The sequence below is a fragment of the Erpetoichthys calabaricus genome, chromosome 3 (assembly GCF_900747795.2).
Source record: "Erpetoichthys calabaricus chromosome 3, fErpCal1.3, whole genome shotgun sequence".
Classification (NCBI taxonomy): Eukaryota; Metazoa; Chordata; class Cladistia; order Polypteriformes; family Polypteridae; genus Erpetoichthys; species Erpetoichthys calabaricus.
The window spans coordinates 203,958,825-203,978,725 of record NC_041396.2 but is presented as its reverse complement, the minus strand read 5'-3'; the positions used below and the strand labels follow the sequence as shown (position 1 = coordinate 203,978,725).

The window sequence follows — 19,901 nt, the reverse complement described above, 5'->3', positions numbered from 1 at the left end:
TATCAATTAAGACCAATGCAAAAAAAGGATTTTTAGAAATGTTGGCTAACTGAAAGGTATGAACATGAAAAGTATGAGCATGTACAGCACTCAATATTTAGTTGGGGCTCCTTTGGCCTGGATTACTGCAGCAATGTGGCGTGGCATGGAGTCGATCAGTCTGTGGCACTGCTCAGGTGTTATGAGAGCCCATGTTGCTCTGATAGTGGCCTTCAGCTCTTCTGAATTGTTGGGTCTGACCTTTTGTGTCTAGCCCTCCTTGTGCAAGGTGTCAATGGTCATCTTTTGGACAACTGTCAAGTCAGCAGTCTTCCCCATGATTGTGTAGCCTACAGAACTAGACTGAGAGACCATTTAAAGGCTTTTGCAGGTGTTTTGAGTTAATTAGCTGATTAGAGTGTGGTACCAGGTGTCTTCAATACTGAACCTTTTCACAATATTCTAATTTTCTGAGATACTGAATTTGGGACTTTCATTAGTTGTCAGTTATAATCATCAACATTAAAAGAAATAAACATTTGAAATACATCAGTCTGTGTGTAATGAATGAATCTAATATACAAGTTTCACTTTTTGAATGGAATTACTGAAATAAGTCAATTTTGCAATGATATTCTAATTTTATGACCAGCACCTGTACATACATACATATATATATATACATTGTGATGGACGACCGGCTATGGACTCCGGTCGCCACCCCCAGGCCGCTAGGAGGAGCCCTCCGGACAGCATGATGGTGCCCTGAATGCCAGCAGGGCCTCATGGACTTTGTAGTTTATATACACAGCCTTGCTGGGTACCCTGGGGGCCACCGGGAGTCGCTGTAGGGGGGCTAGTGGGCTCTTGCGTGCCCTATAACCCAGGAGTGCGTCACAGTCACATGACCGGAAGAAACGACGTACTCCCGGGATGAAGAAGAGGACTGTTTACCCTGACCCGGAAGGAAACGGACTTGTGGGTTTTGCCAGGAACCATTTCCGGGTCAGGGGCTATAAAAGGACTGTGGGAAGCCCAGTACACTGAGCTGAGCTGGGAGGTAGGGTGGCAAAGTGTCTGGGCGAGGAGGAATTGTAGTATTGTTGGAGGATTGTGAATTTATATGAGTGTGGAGTGGAGGGTGCTTGGTGCACTGTGTAATAGTAAAATAAATATTATTCATACTTTCACCTGGTCATCAGAGTGGTACCTGAGGGTTCAAGAGGTGGACAAAGCCTATATCTATCACAACATATACATATATACATATATATACATATATATATATATATATATATATACATATATATATATATATATATATACACATATACATATATACATATACACATATACACATACATATATACATATATATATATATATACATATACATATATATAAACACATATACATATACAGTAATCCCTCGCTACTTCGCGGTTCACTTTTCGCGGATTCACGACTTCGCAGGTTTTTAAATACAAGTGATTGCGGAAGTTATGTTGCAGACCCATCAGCAACAGGAGAAAATCCGCGATATAGAAAGACCATATAAATAAACATTTTTATAGTTTAAGCCTTAAAATACCCATCCCACATGCTTTAAACACATGTAAACTTATAGAACACACTTTGTTAACACATATGATATGTGGATGTCAGGCTAAGGATATGAGTAACATCTCACTATTATAAAACATTTTAACTTCACGCAAGACAAGACAGTGAGACAGGAAAATTGGTGATGTACAGGCTTTTAAATTATTGACAGGCAGAGCGACAAGCAGCACAAAGCCAGCACAAAGTCCACTTCTCCTTAGCGTTCATTCAGCTCCCCACCCCCTTGACAATGCGAACTGCGCCTCCGGGGAGGGGGGTTTGAGCGAACGTTCGTTCAGCCCTCACACACACACTCCTCCTTCTTCCGAACGCGCAGAGCGACAAGGTAGTCGGTGCCTGTCGTGGCGGCAATCCCTGAACCCGTTGGTGGACACCAGCGGTGAAGGATGCCGTCAAGCTGAAGAAGGAGTCCTACCGGTCCCTTTTGTCCTGTGGGACTCTGGAGGCAACTGATAGGTACCGGCAGGCCAAGCAGAATGCGGCTTCGGTGGTTGCTGAGGCAAAAACTCGGGCATGGGAGGAGTTTGGGGAGGCCATGGAGAACAACTTTCGGACGGCTTCAAGGAGATTCTGGTCCACCGTCCGGCGTCTCAGGAGGGGGAAGCAGTGCAGTGTCAACACTGTGTATGGTGGGGATGGTGCGCTGCTGACCTCGACTCGGGACGTTGTGGGTCGGTGGGGGGAATACTTCGAAGACCTCCTCAATCCCACTAACATGCCCTCCAATGAGGAAGCAGAGCCTGGGGACTCGGAGGTGGGCTCCCCCATCTCTGGGACTGAGGTCACCGAGGTGGTCAAAAAACTCCTTGGTGGCAGGACCCCGGGGGTGAATGAGATACGCCCGGAGTTCCTCAAGGCTCTGGATGTTGTAGGGCTGTCTTGGTTGACACGTCTCTGCAACATCGCATGGACATCAGGGACAGTGCCTCTGGATTGGCAGACTGGAGTGGTGGTCCCCCTCTTTAAGAAGGGGGACCGGAGGGTGTGTTCCAACTACAGAGCGATCACACTCCTCAGCCTCCCTTGAAAAGTCTATTCGGGGGTTCTGGAGAGGAGGGTCCGTCAGATAGTCGAACCTCGGATTCAGGAGGAACAGTGTGGTTTTCAACCAGTCTACATGTGTTTTGTGGACTTGGAAAAGGCGTTCAACCGTGTCCCTCGGGGAATCCTGTGGGGGGTGCTCCGAGAGTATGGGGTACCGGACCCCCTGATAAGGGCGGTTCGGTCCCTGTACGATTGGTGTCAGAGCTTGGTCCGCATTGCCGACAGTAAGTCGAACTCGTTTCCAGTGAGAGTTGGACTCCGCCAGGGCTGCCCTTTGTCACCGATTCTGTTCATAACTTTTATGGACAGAATTTCTAGGCGCAGCCAGGGTGTTGAGGGGGTCCAGCTTGGTGGACTCAGGACTGGGTCACTGCTTTTTGCAGATGATGTTGTCCTGTTTGCTTCATCAGGCCATGATCTTCAGCTCTCTCTGGATCGGTTCGCAGCTGAGTGTGAAGCGGCTGGGATGGGAATCAGAACCTCCAAATCCGAGACCATGGTCCTCAGCCGGAAAAGGGTGGAGTGCCCTCTCAGGGTTGGGAGCGAGATCCTGCCCCAAGTGGAGGAGTTCAAGTATCTCGGGGTCTTGTTCACGAGTGAGGGAAGAATGGAGCGTGAAATCGACAGGCGGATCGGTGCGGCGTCCGCAGTGATGCGGGCTCTGCATCGGTCTGTCGTGGTGGAAAAGGAGCTGAGCCATAAGGCAAAGCTCTCAATTTACCAGTCGATCTATGTTCCTACCCTCACCTATGGTCATGAGCTATGGATAGTGACCGAAAGATTGAGATCGCGAATACAAGCGGCTGAAATGAGTTTTCTCCGCAGGGTGTCTGGGCTCTCCCTTAAAGATAGGGTGAGAAGCTCAATCATCCGGGAGAGGCTCAGAGTAGAATCGCTGCTCCTCCGCATCGAGAGGAGTCAGATGAGGTGGCTCGGGCATCTGATCAGGATGCCTCCTGGATGCCTCCCTGGTGAGGTGTTCCAGGGACGTCCAACCGGGAGGAGGCCGCGGGGAAGACCCAGGACATGCTGGAGGGACTATGTCTCCCAGCTGGCCTAGGAACACCTTGGGATTCCCCCAGAAGAGCTAGAAGAAGTGGCCGGGGAGAGGTTAGTCTGGGCATCTCTGCTCAAGCTGCTGCTCCCCGACCCGACCTCGGATAAGCGGAAGAGGATGGATGGATATATCAGTGCATCCAGAAAGTATTCACAACACATCACTTTTTCCACATTTTGTAATGTTACAGCCTTATTCCAAAATGGATTAAATTCATTTTTTTCCTCAGAATTCTACACACAACACCCCATAATGTCAACGTGAAAAAAGTTTACTTGAGATTTTTGCAAATTTATTAAAAATAAAAAAACTGAGAAATCACATGTACATAAGTATTCACAGCCTTTGCCATGAAGCTCAAAACTGAGTTAAGATGCATCCTGTTTCCCTTGATCATCCTTGAGATGTTTCTGCAGCTTACTTGGAGTCCACCTTGTGGTAAATTCAGTTGATTGGACATGATTTGGAAAGGCACACACCTGTCTATATAAGGTCCCACAGTTGACAGTTCATGTCAGAGCACAAACCAAGCATGAAGTCAAAGGAATTGTCTGTAGACCTCCGAGACAGGATTGTCTCTAGGCACAAATCTGGGGAAGGTTACACAAAAATTTCTGCTGCTTTGAAGGTCCCAATGAGCACGGTGGCCTCCATCATCTGTAAGTGGAAGAAGTTCGAAACCACCAGGACTCTTCCTAGAGCTGGCCGGCCATCTAAACTGAGCGATCGGGGGAGAAGGGCCTTAGTCAGGGAGGTGACCAAGAACCCGATGGTCACTCTGTCAGAGCTCCAGAGGTCCTCTGTGGAGAGAGTAGAACCTTCCAGAAGGACAACCATCTCTGCAGCAATCCACCAATCAGGCCTGTATGGTAGAGTGGCCAGACGGAAGCCACTCCTTAGTAAAAGGCACATGGCAGCCTGCCTGGAGTTTGCCAAAAGGCACCTGAAGGACTCTCAGACTATGAGAAAGAAAATTCTCTGGTCTGATGAGACAAAGATTGAACTCTTTGGTATGAATGCCAGGCGTCACGTTTGGAGGAAACCAGGCACCGCTTATCACCAGGCCAATACCATCCCTACAGAGAAGCATGGTGGTGGCAGCATCATGCTGTGGGGATGTTTTTCAGCGTCAGGGACTGGTAGACTAGTCAGGATAAAGAGAAAGACTACAGCAATGTACAGAGACATCCTGGATGAAAACCTGCTCCAGAGCGCTCTTGACCTCAGACTTTTCACTTGTTGAAAACTAAATTTCAGACAGAAAGGCCCACAAACAAACAGCAACTGAAAGCCGCTGCAGTAAAGGCCTGGCAGAGAATTAAAAAGGAGGAAACCCAGCATCTGTTGATGTCCATGAGTTCAAGACTTCAGGCTGTCATTGCCAGCAAAGGGTTTTCAACTAAGTATTAGAAATGAACATTTTATTTCCAGTTATTTAATTTGTCCAATTACTTTTGAGCCCCTGAAATGAAGGGATTGTGTTAAAAAATGCTTTAGTTGCCTCACATTTTTATGCAATCGTTTGTTCACCCCACTGAATTAAAGCTGAAAGTCTGCACTTCAACTGCATCTGAGTTGTTTCATTTAAAATTCATTGTGGTAATGTACAGAACCAAAATTAGAAAAAAGTTGTCTCTGTAAAAATAAAAATTGACCTAACTATATATACACATATTTATACACACACACACACACACACATATATACATATATATATATATATATATATATATACATGCAACTTTTAATGCAATAATTGCATAATTACAGTACATCTGGACCACATTGTACATATACAGTAATCCCTCACCTATCGCGGGGGTTACGTTCCAGAGACCCCCGCGATAGGTGAAAATCTGCGACCTATATTTATTTTATTATTTATACATATTTTAAGGGTTTATAAACCCTTCCCACACTCTTATAAACCTTTCTCACTCTCTTGTTAACCTTTCCCATGCTCTTATAAACACTTCCTATGCTCTTAAACACTTTCTGCATTCTTAAACACCGCAGACCAACACTGCACACTGCACGCAGCGATCAGACGTCAATGTGTCTGCACTTGCTTTGTGAAGGGGGGCAGCTGAACTCTGAGCAGAGCAGAAATGGACTTTGTGCTGCTTCTGCCAAAATGCCTGCTTGTCGCTCTGTGCGTTCGGAAGGAGGAGGAGGAGTGTGTGTGTGGGGGGGTGTGAGGGCTGGACGCACGTTCGCTCAAATCCCCCTCCCCGGAGGCGCAGTAGCTCCTGCCACTTCGCAATGTCAAGGGGGTGGGGAGTTGAATGAACGCTAAGGAGAAGTGGACTTTGTGCTGGCTTTGTGCTGCTTGTCGCTCTGCGTGTCAATAATTTAAAAGCCTGTACATCACCAATTTTCCTGTCTCACTGTCTTGTCTTACGTGAAGTTAAAATGTTTTATAATAGTGAGATGTTACTCATATCCTTAGCCCGACATCCACATATCATATGTGTTAACAAAGTGTGTTTTATAAGTTTACATGTGTTTAAAGCATGTGGGATGGGTATTTTAAGGCTTAAACTATAAAAATGTTTATTTATATGGTCTTTCTATATCGCAGATTTTCTCCTGTTGCTGATGGGTCTGGAACATAACTTCCGCGATAGGTGGGCAATCACTTGTATTTAAAAACCCGCGAAGTCGTGAATCCGCGAAAAGTGAACCGCGAAGTAGCGAGGGATTACTGTATATACACATATATATATATATATATACACACATATATATACACATTATTATACAGTAATCCCTCCTCCATCGCGGGGGTTGCGTTCCAGAGCCACCCGCGAAATAAGAAAATCCGCGAAGTAGAAACCATATGTTTATATGGTTATTTTTATATTGTCATGCTTGGGTCACAGATTTGCGCAGAAACACAGGAGGTTGTAGAGAGACAGGAACGTTATTCAAACACTGCAAACAAACATTTGTCTCTTTTTCAAAAGTTTAAACTGTGCTCCATGACAAGACAGAGATGACAGTTCTGTCTCACAATTAAAAGAATGCAAACATATCTTCCAGTGCGCATCAGGAGCACAGGCTGTCAGAAACAGAGAGGAAAGCAAACAAATCAATAGGGCTGTTTGGCTTTTAAGTATGCGAAGCACCGCCGGTACAAAGCTGTTGAAGGCGGCAGCTCACACCCCCTCCGTCAGGAGCAGGGTGAGAGAGAGAGAGAGAGAGAGACAGAGAAAAACAAAACAGTGAAAAATCAATACGTGCCCTTTGAGCTTTTAAGTATGTGAAGCACCGTGCAGCATGTCGCTTCACGAAGCAGCTGCACACAGAAGGTAGCAACGTGAAGATAATCTTTCAGCATTTTTAGACGAGCGTCCGTATCGTCTAGGTGTGCAAACAGCCCCCCTGCTCACACCCCCTATGTCAGGATCAGAGAAAGTCAGCGCAAGAGAGACAGAGAAAAGTAAGTTGGGTAGCTTCTCAGCCATCTGCCAATAGTGTCCCTTGTATGAAATCAACTGGGCAAACCAACTGAGGAAGCATGTACCAGAAATTAAAAGACCCATTGTCCTCAGAAATCCGCGAACCAGCAAAAAATCAGCGATATATATTTAAATATGCTTACATATAAAATCCGCGATAGAGTGAAGCCTTGAAAGGCGAAGCGCAATATAGCGAGGGATCACTGTACACACACACACACACACACATATATATATATATATATATTTGCAGTTGGAGATCCACAAAGGGAGAAAAAACGAATCACGTATCATAAAATAGTTTTATTCCTGAGCTTTCAACCCCTGTCAGGGGTCTTCATCAGAGGATAATGCTTAGACTTACAAGAATCAAAGGCAATATATAGCAACACATTCAGTGGGGGGTGGGTGGAGGTGACTAAGTCCGTATGATCAAAGGGGGGGGGGGGGGGGGGGGGGTGTATCATTAAATTAAAGTGCATATGTCCTTCTTAAGTTGGCATATGCTGGGTTTATGTCCAAGTGTCTGTTGATGGCATTTTCATCTGATAGCCAAGACTCGGCCAACTCTCTGGCGCTTTTTGTACTGGCCTTAAATTTTACTTTCACGTTGTCCCAGTTGAATGTGTGTCCTGTCGATTTAGTATGTGCATATATCAAAGATAGTGCGTCCTTTCTTCTGACGGCGTTGCGATGTTCCTGTACACGTGTTGAGATTTTTTTTGACGTTTGTCCTATGTATACAGCTGAGCAAGAATTGCATGGAATACTATAAACTGCGTTTCGTGTTTCGGCTGTCGATTTCTTGTTTTTAGCATTAAACAGGATCGTGTGCAGATTGTTGGTGGGTTTATGTGCTATTTTGATGCCCCACTTGGTCAGGGTGCGTGCCGTGCCTTCTGACACATTATGGTGGTACGGGAGTGAATGCCAGGTGGGGTGGAGGTTCTGATTTACGTCGCTTGTATGCTGATTATATGCACTTTAATTTAATGATACACCCCCCCCCCCCCTTTGATCATACGGACTTAGTCACCTCCACCCACCCCCCACTGAATGTGTTGCTATATATTGCCTTTGATTCTTGTAAGTCTAAGCATTATCCTCTGATGAAGACCCCTGACAGGGGTTGAAAGCTCAGGAATAAAACTATTTTATGATACGTGATTCGTTTTTTCTCCCTTTGTGGATCTCCAACTGCAAATATGCAAACCGTATCACAGACCTTCTCTTCCATATATATATATATATATATATCCATCCATCCATCCATCCATTTTCCAACCCGCTGAATCCGAACACAGGGTCACGGGGGTCTGCTGGAGCCAATCCCAGCCAACACAGGGCACAAGGCAGGAACCAATCCCGGGCAGGGTGCCAACCCACCACAGGACATATATATATATATGTGTATAATAATGTGTGTATATATATATATATATATATATATATATATATATATATATATATATATATATATATATATATATATATATATATATATATATACATACATACATACACACACACACATATACATATATATTACATAGTTTACTGTCAAATAATGCAAAGAGGCCTTATTTGGGCTCATCAGGCGTACACACTCCACTGCACCCCTCTCGGGGATTGAACCTCGGATGTCAGCGTCAGAAACGAAGCCACTTTCCCTACGCCATGGCGTGTGGTTTGTTTATTTGACAGCCTGGAGATCGGAGTTATTACATTCATAGGTCTGAATCTTGATCTGATTGTATGCATTCTATGATTTGGTTCTCACAACTGAGAGGGCCCTGTGGCGGATGTTTGCAGACTGGCAGACCAACCACATGTGTTACCTGGTAGGTAACCACCCATACAATCAGATCAAGATTCAGACCACAAATGCTATGAATGTAATTACTCCGATCTCCAGGCTGTGAAATAAACGAACCACACACCGTGGCGCAGTATAAAGAGGCTTCGCTTCTGACGCTGACGTCCGAGGTTCAATCCACGAAAGTGGTGCAGTGGAGTGTGTACGCCTGATGAGCCCAAATAAGGGCGAAACACATGTCGTGTACTCTTTGCATTATTTGACAGTAAACTATGTAACATTCTATGATTTGCTTCTTACAGCAGAGTCCTAGTATGTGTCAAAAGTTTAAGAACACCTTAGTTTTTCTTTAAATGTAATTAGTTGAAATGCAATGAATGACCTAAAATGGTGAAAACCTAAGCAGTAAACTTCCAGAGGTTTAAATGTAAAGTCTAGGTTATCAAAACTGAAAAAAGGAAATTTCAGAATGTTACAAACGAGCCTTCTTTAGGGAACAACTGATAGGTTACAACCTATAAAATACATCAAGCCTTGGAAGTTGAAGCAAACCATTGCCATGGTCTCCCAACTTCTGTTGATTTCTTAAATACCCTCTGTCTGTCTTAAAGCAGAGTTGGAACACAAAACAATCATTCAGTTGTTACATGGTATGAGTGACTGCCATAAAACTGTCTCTGAATCTACTGATGCAAATGCTAATGGTTCCGTATTTTTTGTCAGAACAAAACAGAGAAAAGTTGGTGGACGTCTTTCTATCACAACATGCTTTCTAAGCAGTGTATATTATATGTCCAGGACTGAAGGGGCTCTGTGGCAGTAATATTAAAGCTTTGTAGTCCTGAAATAAGAAGGAGCCATACCAGGCTGAAAAACAGCCATTCAGAAAAGACTCCATTATACACCTGGTGAGTGCAGATACTATATAAACAACTGGAGAGCTAAAGACATTGGACATCTCTCTTCATTATATCCTAGGTGTTCTCTGAGAATTTCAGTTTGGCAGAAAATACTGCAAGCAGTATTAAGAAAATTGACTAAGCTGAATAGTTTTTGATGAAAACTTTCTCATGAAACTGAAAGCAAACACATATAAATTTGCATATTCTCACAGACATTTTCAGACACTGTTTTTAGTGGTATGACAGAATGAGTGACTAATTATTAATGTAGTTAGTACTGCTGCCACAAGGATCCATGTGTGAAATTTGCATATTCTCTCCATATCTGCGTGGATTTTCCACGACAATACTATGGTCTCCTCCTACATCCTTAATGACGAGCAGGTTAGGCTAACTGCTGATTAAACATCATCTCTATGCAATTGTGACCAAGTGGTTTGTGTACATGCTGTGCTGGTGCCTCACTTGGTCTAATTCTTGTCTTGTACACATGGTAGTCAGGGTAGTCGCCATCCTCCTGCATCCCTAATTACTGCATTATAAAACCACATTAAGAATGAATACTTCTTGGTAGCTGGCACTATTTCATAATGTAGTTTCTTTCAAATGATTATTTTAACAGAGTTTTCTATACAGTGAAATTAGCTGTTTTACAATTTTGTAGATGGGATCAACAATGCCACCATGTCCTTGCAGTAAACACTAAATGTTTAAAAAGAAAATGCACATTTCTCAGTTCATACATATATACAACCCCTTCATAAGTGCAAAATTTTAATGAAGAAGCATTCAGGCTAATAGACGGTACCTGCTTTGTGCATCTTGCTGCAAATGTAGTCTCTAATTAAATGCAGCATCTTTAATAAAAGGTAACTTAATAAACCATAACGCAAAGACCAATCAATGTACTTTATGTTTGTTTGTGTGGAAACAATAATAACAGAAAAAGGTGAGAGTAAAACCACTGACCAGTGATAGTGTGTTTTAGAAACTGTATCGTAGCCATTTCTAATCTTCAACTACATAAATGAACTAATTATTCCTTACAAAGTATGCAGGATATCAAAATTTTACCAATGATGCTCTGCCTCCCATCAATCATTCAGTATTTTTACCATACTGGTTGTTATTGTACAGTAAACAAAAAAGACAAGTGTTGCTGGCAAAGTTTCTATCTTTTCGTTTCTACATTTACATGTCTTGAGGTTCATTAAAAACATTACTTTAACTTTGGTTTCCATATTGTGTGATGCACTGTGTGCTTTATGAAAAAGTGAATTTGTATAATCTAAATGTGAGGTAAGTAAATTCTTAAACTTTCAAAACTTTACTTTTGTTGAAACACACAATAAATACATTTAGTAAGCAAGGCAAATAAAATACAACACATTATTTTAGTGATCTGTGTACATTATTAACATACTGTATCCATTCACTACAAAATGGACATTAACTTTTACTGTTTACTGTAATGTTGACAAACTCCCTTCCATTTTACCTAGGCTTAAAGTGCATTTTGTTTTACAATTTGAAAATATAAGAGAATTTAAAAAATCTAATAAATTAATTTTTCAGTGTTGCTTAAGTGCCAAAGACAAACTGGAATAAATGCCAAAGCAAACCACATACTAAGTATCTATCTATCTATCTATCTATCTATCTATCTATCTATCTATCTATCTATCTATCTATCTATCTATCTATCTATCTATCTGACTGTAACCTAAGACATAAACACACATTGTGATGGTGGATAATAGCTAAGAATGTTTTGGATTTAATAAATAAATAAGAATAATAAAAGATTCACTGGAGCATATCACAAAATATATTTTATGATAGTTTCAAATGATTGATCACAGATGGAATTTGACTAATTTACTTTTTTTACTCAACCTTCCAAAATTATTTCCAGCATAAACCCCTAGAAAGGTAACATGGAAGTTGTTATTCTCACCTGAAGATCATAAAGAAATCTGAATTGGCTCTGTTGCTGAGCTGCTTTTCTCACTGCCTCAGCCAATTCAATTGAGCCTTTTCCTCCTCTGGACCAATGGTAACAAGGCACAGCATCAAATGCCCCAGAGTCCTTAGCAATCTGACAAACGAGTTCAAGCTCTGCCTTGCTGTCTGTCCTGTTAGCGTGACAATAAAATACATGTAAATGTAGGATACCACTTTAAAAATTGGATTATACAGAAATTAGTAGTCCAACAAAGACATACATCAAACATCATAAAATACAAAACTTACTTGAATACATTAACAGCAACCACCACAGGAACCCCAAAGATATGAGCAATCTGGATTTGCTTTTGTAGGTTACAGCAACCATCAGATACTAGCTGGAGATTCTGGTAAAGTAAAATTATTGATATGAATTAAACAACTAATCTTTAATTTATATTATAACTTTATCAAAATACTCTATAGTCCATAAATCTTTCCACAAACTTCAAACTCAAGCAAAACACCTACAGTAACTATATTACTATGTCCCCTCAGCTGACTTAAACACACTGGTGCTTGTTCATTAAGGTATCAAAAATCAGATCTTCAATATAAGGCCCTTTGCTAGGGTTGGTAGACATCGAGAAAAAGGATGGCATGTCCTCCATCCAACAGGAAAACCTAAAAACCTGGAAAAAGGCTTTTTGAATGACGTACTGGCACCATTCCTCTCTGTCCAGATGCTCAGTATAATTTGTGTTTGTGCTAAATTACAAATTATGTTATTTGATAGGCTTTTCTTATAGTATTTATTATTTTACTCTGGTTTATTGTCTTTTATTCTATTCAATGCTTTGAATATCCTGTATCTATCAGTTTTATTGTTCTATTCAGGAAACATTTGTATCCGATGTTACATATACCTGTTGTTTCTTTATGAGACTCTGTGAAGCACCTTGAGCATGGGAAAGGTGCTATATAAATCAAAATATATTATTATTATTATTATTATAAATACTATATAATTTCTGTAGTACAATCTGTCTAAATAACGTGTCCTTTCAAGAACTGCGTACAAAGTGAAGCGTCTACAAAAAATATACCGGCCATGGCTAAAAGAAAGTATTATTCAAAATGTGTCTGAGGCCTGAGAAAGGGAGGGACTGTCAAGACTAACTTAATTTAATTATAATATTTTACTGTGTTGTTTTTTTTTAACTGAACTGCATTTTAAATGCAATTTATAAGCCACTGTTAAAATAATTTAAAAAGTAGCCACAGCTAGAAAATTGTACACAAGCATACACAAGAAATTTGTACATATACATTACCTCTTCTGTATATTCCTTTGGTAAAGGTACTCCTGCAGTAACCTAGAAACCATTAAAACAAAGTTAGTTTATGATGAAAAATTTTACTTGAAAACAGAGTAGGTAACAAAAACAGAAAAAACAGCCACAGTAACAGTATAAAAAGTTCAACTTAAAACAAACTATTATGGATCCTTGTCCAATTCTGCAATTTGACAGTAATGTAGTAGTAATGTAAGTAGTACATAACTTGGCAATATTGTCTTTTGACATAAAATAATGTTAAATGTCCTTCACTCAACAAACATACTTTCTCAGACATAATTAATTTAACCCTGGATTGCAGGATAAGACCCTAATCTGAAATGACAATAAGAATTCTGGATTTTGGAATATTTGTATATTTTACATATTTATATCTTCCTAAAACACACACACCCTAGTCCGTTCACTTTAAACCACCAGGGTTATGGGGAGACAGCAAAAGAAACTGAGCAAAAGACTTCAAGTTTTTGGAAAATAAAAAGATAAAATAGTTGCTATCTTTCAGATCTCAATAGCACTAGGTAAATGAAGCTTAATTATTAATTTGTATTTTGTAATGAGAGCTGCTACAGATTAGACAGAAAGACATGTAAACAACTGCAGCTACTTGACTCTACACATTAGAGAAGTGCTTCTGTCTGATACAATATCAAAAACAAATGGCATAACAAAAACAAATGGAATTTAGATAACCATTATGGTCTATGGATATGCTAGATGTTAAAACGCTGCAGCTATATTCTGGTATGGCATGTTTGTTTTTCCACTTAGCCGTAATGTTAACTTCCTTTAGTCATTCAATTAGACGTGTAGTCAGAAGGTGGATGCTGTCCAGCCTCATCCGTGCTTCTACTGGCATCATTAGGCTCATTTACTGATTTGAGTGTTTTGAATACTGAAATCTGCATCTCTTGTGGCTTTTTGTCATTAGTTCTTTTGATGGCAGTCCTTTTCACCTCTTTTTGAAGCGGCGTGATGTATTATTTACTTCAAATGCATATTTTAGTTTTCACATTTTCATGAATATAGCTGCCAATTCTTTCAACCTCACTTCTCTGAACAACAATCGTTTCAGTTTCAGATTTTGGAACTTCAGGTTAGGGATGCTCAACCTGTACCAGTATCACAGGCAAGAAACATCCTGGACAAGGCAACAGTTCCTTTTCAGGGCACATACATGTGCACACCCACACTAAAACACACTGGCGCCAATTTAGAATCACAAATTAACCTAACATATAAGTCTTTCAGAATATGCAAAAGAACAATCAGGCATGGGAACTGAACCCATGAAGCTGGCTCTGTAAGGCAGCAGTGCTAAAAACTGCACCCAAAATCATCCATCCATCCATCCATTTTCCAACCCGCTGAATCCGAACACAGGGTCACGGGGGTCTGCTGGAGCCAATCCCAGCCAACACAGGGCACAAGGCAGGAACCAATCCCGGGCAGGGTGCCAACCCACCACAGGACACACACAAACACACCCACACACCAAGCACACACTAGGGCCAATTTAGAATCGCCAATCCAGCTAATCTGCATGTCTTTGGACTGTGGGAGGAAACCGTAGCGCCCGGAGGAAACCCACACAGACACGGGGAGAACATGCAAACTCCACGCAGGGAGGACCCGGGAAGCGAACCCAGGTCCCCAGGTCTCCCAACTGCGAGGCAGCAGCGCTACCCACTGCGCCACCGTGCCGCCCACCCAAAATCATTCTTTTTAGAAAACATACAAGTGAGTGATCAATCAATACAAATATCAATGTATTAAATGTAAATCTTGGTAAATAGATGTAAGAGCAATGATGTAGTTCATATTGATTGGCACATGCAAGTAAGAATTTAACTGTACTGTGTACATGTGACAATACTGAACCTATGAACATCTTAACACTAGAATTACCAGAGCCTACGAGACAACTCGTAAATACGGCCCACCTTAAATCTGTTCGCACCTCTCCGTCAGCGTCTTATGTCCTGTAAATGTGCTGATTAAGACAAGCAGCAAGCAGCCTGCTATTCCATCCCCCCACCGTCGCAGAATGTTCACAAAGTTCTCCCAGCTCATGCCTTGATTGATTATCTGGGAGAGAAGTGCTAGAGTTTTAGAGCGGAAATAATAGATCGTTATTTGGAACACATGCATTCCATGTGTGTTCCGTTTCTACAGTAATCTGTGTAAACAAATTGTTAAAACAGAAACTTTTTCATATTTCAATAATAAATGTTACAAAATGTAGGCATAAACTATAGAATGTGTGAAGCCTGCAGTCCAAAGAGATCAAATAAACACTTTCACAAAAGGTTCAAGGATGATACAACAGCTTCCGTGGCGCAGCGGTAAGATTTGCTGACTTGTAATCAAGTGGTCACACAATCCAATTGTTTCTTTTTTAAACTTTAACAAGCTCTATTCAAGATAGATCACACTAAAGGCTACATAACTTTATGACACTATCTATCAAATTCAGAATTAGCAGTGTTAAACAGAAAGTCAGAAAGGACACAGTAGTTCCAAGACAGAAAGGGAAGTGTATGCCACTATTTTAAGCTTTTTGTCACGTTATAGTGTTTTATAAAGAGGAAACCCAACTCAGCTGGACTCTTCCTGTATTAATCACATAGTGTAACTCTATAATCCTCTGGACATGTCTGCTAACATCTGAAGCTCAGCAGGTATTAGCAATTGGTAACAGAGGCTGAGACACACAGTATACCCTGCTGTCATCTAAATTATATATTAAGATTTTCAATTGCAGGAATACAAATAGTACTTGAAAACATATTACTAATGCATTAAAAAAGGCAGTTATAAGAAAAAAATAATCTTTCCTCAATATTTCTTCTTTTGTACAAGAAATGATATCCTAACTTAACATAAAATTCTATTCCTACTGAATCCTATGGAGGGCTGCAGAGGGGATGTAGTGTATCCTGGTTAGCACATGTGTGAAATGCAAACCTACCACAGATAGGGCACCTTTCCAATGCAGAAAGCAGTCATGTCCAATAAAATTTACTGTCAGGTGTACACAGTACAATGAAATTCTCTCTTTGATTACTCCCTTAGATGAATGATAGTAGATAATGGAATGCAAGCACAGACACTGAAAACACATAATCATATATTAAATGCAACATCAGACAATATGCAGTATATGAGAAACATTCATGCAAGTGGTTGTAAGTATGACTAGCTACTGAATAGTCTTATGACTTGTGGATAAAAACTGAATCTAAAGGCGTGAGTACTAATGGTCCTGCTCACACCCTCACTCACACAAAGCCAATTTAGAATCACAGGTGTATTTTGGATTGACTTTTTCCTATTACTGCAAAATTAATGTATCTAACCTAACATCACCACTAGTGTAAGAGATTTTCTCTGGCAGAAACACTTTATATCTCTGTTGAAAAATTCCTTAATTTACTTCAAAGTCTATTTTTATCAGACTTTTTACATTATAGTAAAAATCAACTTGGATTACAATACTGAAGATTGCAATGTTAAACATGTCTAAGGTGATGCTTAAATACTAAAGTACCTCGGAGAAGGCCCTGTTCTAATTTAAATTGGTATTCATTAACCATTCATATATATAAACTCATAAAAATAAACTAAAACATTGTGTTGTAATACTTGTAAAACTAAATTTGGAATGTAAAACGAGCAATCACTATTCATCGAGACAAATTAACTGGAAAAGTGCAGTATTAATAGAAAGGCAGACATTTCAGACATTCTGTCTCAGTTAATCCGGGTAAATCTGTGGAGATCAGATGGCTAAATCTGTGATACAGATAGTAGAGTACAACAGAGAAGTACAGGTTTACAGAGCAGTAAACCATTAATTTGCTTTTGGAAAGGATGGCACTCTACACACATTAGAACTAGTTGGGAAGCCAGTTAAATAAAAACTACAGAAACCAGGCAAAGAGCTACATACAGGTTAGGACAGAACAGGTTTAATAAGAACAGTATTTAGCAGTATAGCCTCACAGGTATTTTATGTACGATTTCTGATAATGTCAAAAGTAAGGGCTCACACACTTTAGTACTGAGGCTTTGACAGTTTAAACTGGATATAAATATCTCATGCAAAAATATAATAAATGATTTAGTTTAATTTGCAGATTACCATAAATTAGGTGGAAGTTACCTAAAAAGTCAGCAATGGAGACATTCTAGACAAAATCTGGACAAGCATGTGGGGAAAAGGAGATTAACATAAATAATTATAAGTTTTTTGAATATAATATATGCTTGGGTAGTCCTAGTGGGCTCATCACTTTACTCAGTGAAACCCTCAGCCAAATTAATTAAAAATTAATAGGATGCTGGGTTTTACACATACTGCACAATGTAAAGAAAATGTCAAGAAATGCCATGTTTAAGCTGAATAATGTGAGGCCATATCTGGGACACTACTGGCAACGTTGGTCTCCAATTTACACAGTGACATAACAGCACAAGTTAAAGCCTAGAGAAGAACTAGCAAATTATTACAGAGCTGCAGTGTGATGGGTATGTGCAGTAACTGAAGAAAGTGAGTCTTGTTTAACATAAGCAAACTTAAGTTAACACCACCCTGAAACTATCTCTTGACAAGAGGATTTTACATACATAACAAAGGGAAAAAGTGCAATTTTAAAGTAGCACCTAAAGAAATTTTAGAAAACCACAAAGCTATGTTGGGCTTCTGTTCTTGTGAAAATATATTTATTGTCTTGATAAAATGACAGGTTCTAACCTTAGGTAATACATATTTTAATCAAACAAAAATAAACAATATTTGCACCTTTGTTAAGACTATTTTTGACAAATTGCTACTGTTATTATCCTGGTTATGCTTAGTAATTGAACCACTATGCTTGGGCTGAATTTCCTATTATTAATATTTAATAAAACATTTTATTAAGAATGTGAAGTGGTAAAAACATTGAAATAATGTAACTGCACAGTTATGTAATAGTTAACTAATAGTTAATTTTCTTCATTTTGTTCCATGTTTTTCAGGGTAGCAAGAGCCAACCTCATAATATCCTATCCCATAATACAAAAACCTTATGTAAAGTATTTATTTAAAAATAAATAAAAAAACATTTCTACTCTCAGCTAATGCTAAAATGCTCATATTCATGTTAAATCTTTCTTTCAACTTACACTCCAGAATAAATTTAATTTATATAATAATTTACTCAAATTTCAACACCCTAAATTATAAAAATGGAAGTTGGCTGCTCTGGGCTGCAGACTTACTACCTGATCAGCAAATCAAGAGCATAGAACTGTAAAACATATCAAGTCAACGCAGAGTCTGAATCCTAAAACTAACAACAAATAAATAACTGCAAACAAAGAAAAGACAAATCGACAGGCAAGTCCTAATTTCTGAACTTTGCTCAATTTCTCAACTGGTTCCAAAATCACAAAATGTTTTAATGTATGAACTGGCCTGAAGTTAACTGTTTAAGATAAACATTAAGAGTATAATTCACTTAAATGTGATATGCTAATATTCCCCAAGGAATCTGGGGATGAAATTTGCCTTTTTCTTGTGCAATACAAATGGAACCTGACACAGACCTGACCCATGAACGGGTCAATGCATTTATACTATTAAATAAAAGTGAGACCTCCTGTTAAAACACTGAGTGTGCAAGTTACATTCTTTTTTCTATGAACAATGTTTATATTTTAGTTTCATCCCCTAATTATCTAGTTAACATCACTTCTGTTCATATTTGTCAGGCCAGATTCTAAGTTCTTAACTGGTCCATTCCAAGCACCTGAAACCATCGATTTAACCACTTGTTATATTCTGATTCTGTGTTTTGATGAAGGCACAGTCTGGGAAGACTTTATGTGTTTATCTTTACATTGGGTCAACTTAATAGCCATGGCAAAAAATTCAAGGCAAAAAGCATTGTTGGGAAATATCATCTGCAAAAATGTCTAAAACAGGGGTGTCAAAACTCAGATCATGTCTGTCCCATTAGCAGCAGAAATTGGTTACTAACTTAAGAAAATTGCTAGACTGAAAACCTGCAGGCACCCCAGTCTAAAAAGGAGAAATGAGAAATTAGAAATATACTGAAATAAGGTATTAAAAACTGCTAAGCAACTGGAATTTAAGGTTATGTACTGTGATAATTAATAATTGAATTAATACTGTGTGAGACACAACCTGCTAATTGTGGTCACAAAGAGAATCATGGCTAACTGAAATTTAACTATGATTATCAAGAACTACTAGCTAAATACAGAATACTCTGATTTCATATCTTGCAAAAATTATATTTTTTTGGCCAATGTATTTTTTCCAAGTTGACTTACAAAATAAAATACAATTATTCACATTTATTTTTTACAATTGGGGATCAAAGCTTGGGGTCAAGATATTGTCTCCAAATATTACAATAAAAAACATTTTCTTCAGTAAATCAGTACACTGAATCTTTCATAGTAGTTCTGTTACTAGTATATTACATCACTTTATCAAAAATTAGGGACCTCAAGTTACCAAAAATATTTGCTTGTTCGGTTTTCCTTGCTGACCATTGACATTACATATAAATATAGATAATAAGAAAGTAAAATGCATCTTCTCCACTAATTAAAATTTTCAGACTGACCTTTTACTCTTTTGCCAACATGCCTCTTCTCTTAATAAATGAAAACTGAAGAATTCTGTCTATATGTATGTGG

The 19,901-nt window shown here is 39.5% G+C and overlaps 1 protein-coding gene across 1 annotated transcript in view; it reads right to left on the bottom strand.

Moving 5' to 3' along the window:
- Nucleotides 1–19,901, bottom strand: part of mthfd1l (methylenetetrahydrofolate dehydrogenase (NADP+ dependent) 1 like) — a 372,644-nt gene that overhangs the window by 114,035 nt on the left and 238,708 nt on the right. The window contains exons 22-24 of the mRNA XM_028797690.2: nt 13,164–13,205; nt 12,136–12,236; nt 11,840–12,017 (exon numbers count right to left, since the gene is read on the bottom strand). Of these exons, the coding sequence (XP_028653523.1) occupies nt 11,840–12,017; nt 12,136–12,236; nt 13,164–13,205 (321 nt within the window). The remainder of the gene's footprint in view (nt 1–11,839; nt 12,018–12,135; nt 12,237–13,163; nt 13,206–19,901) is intronic.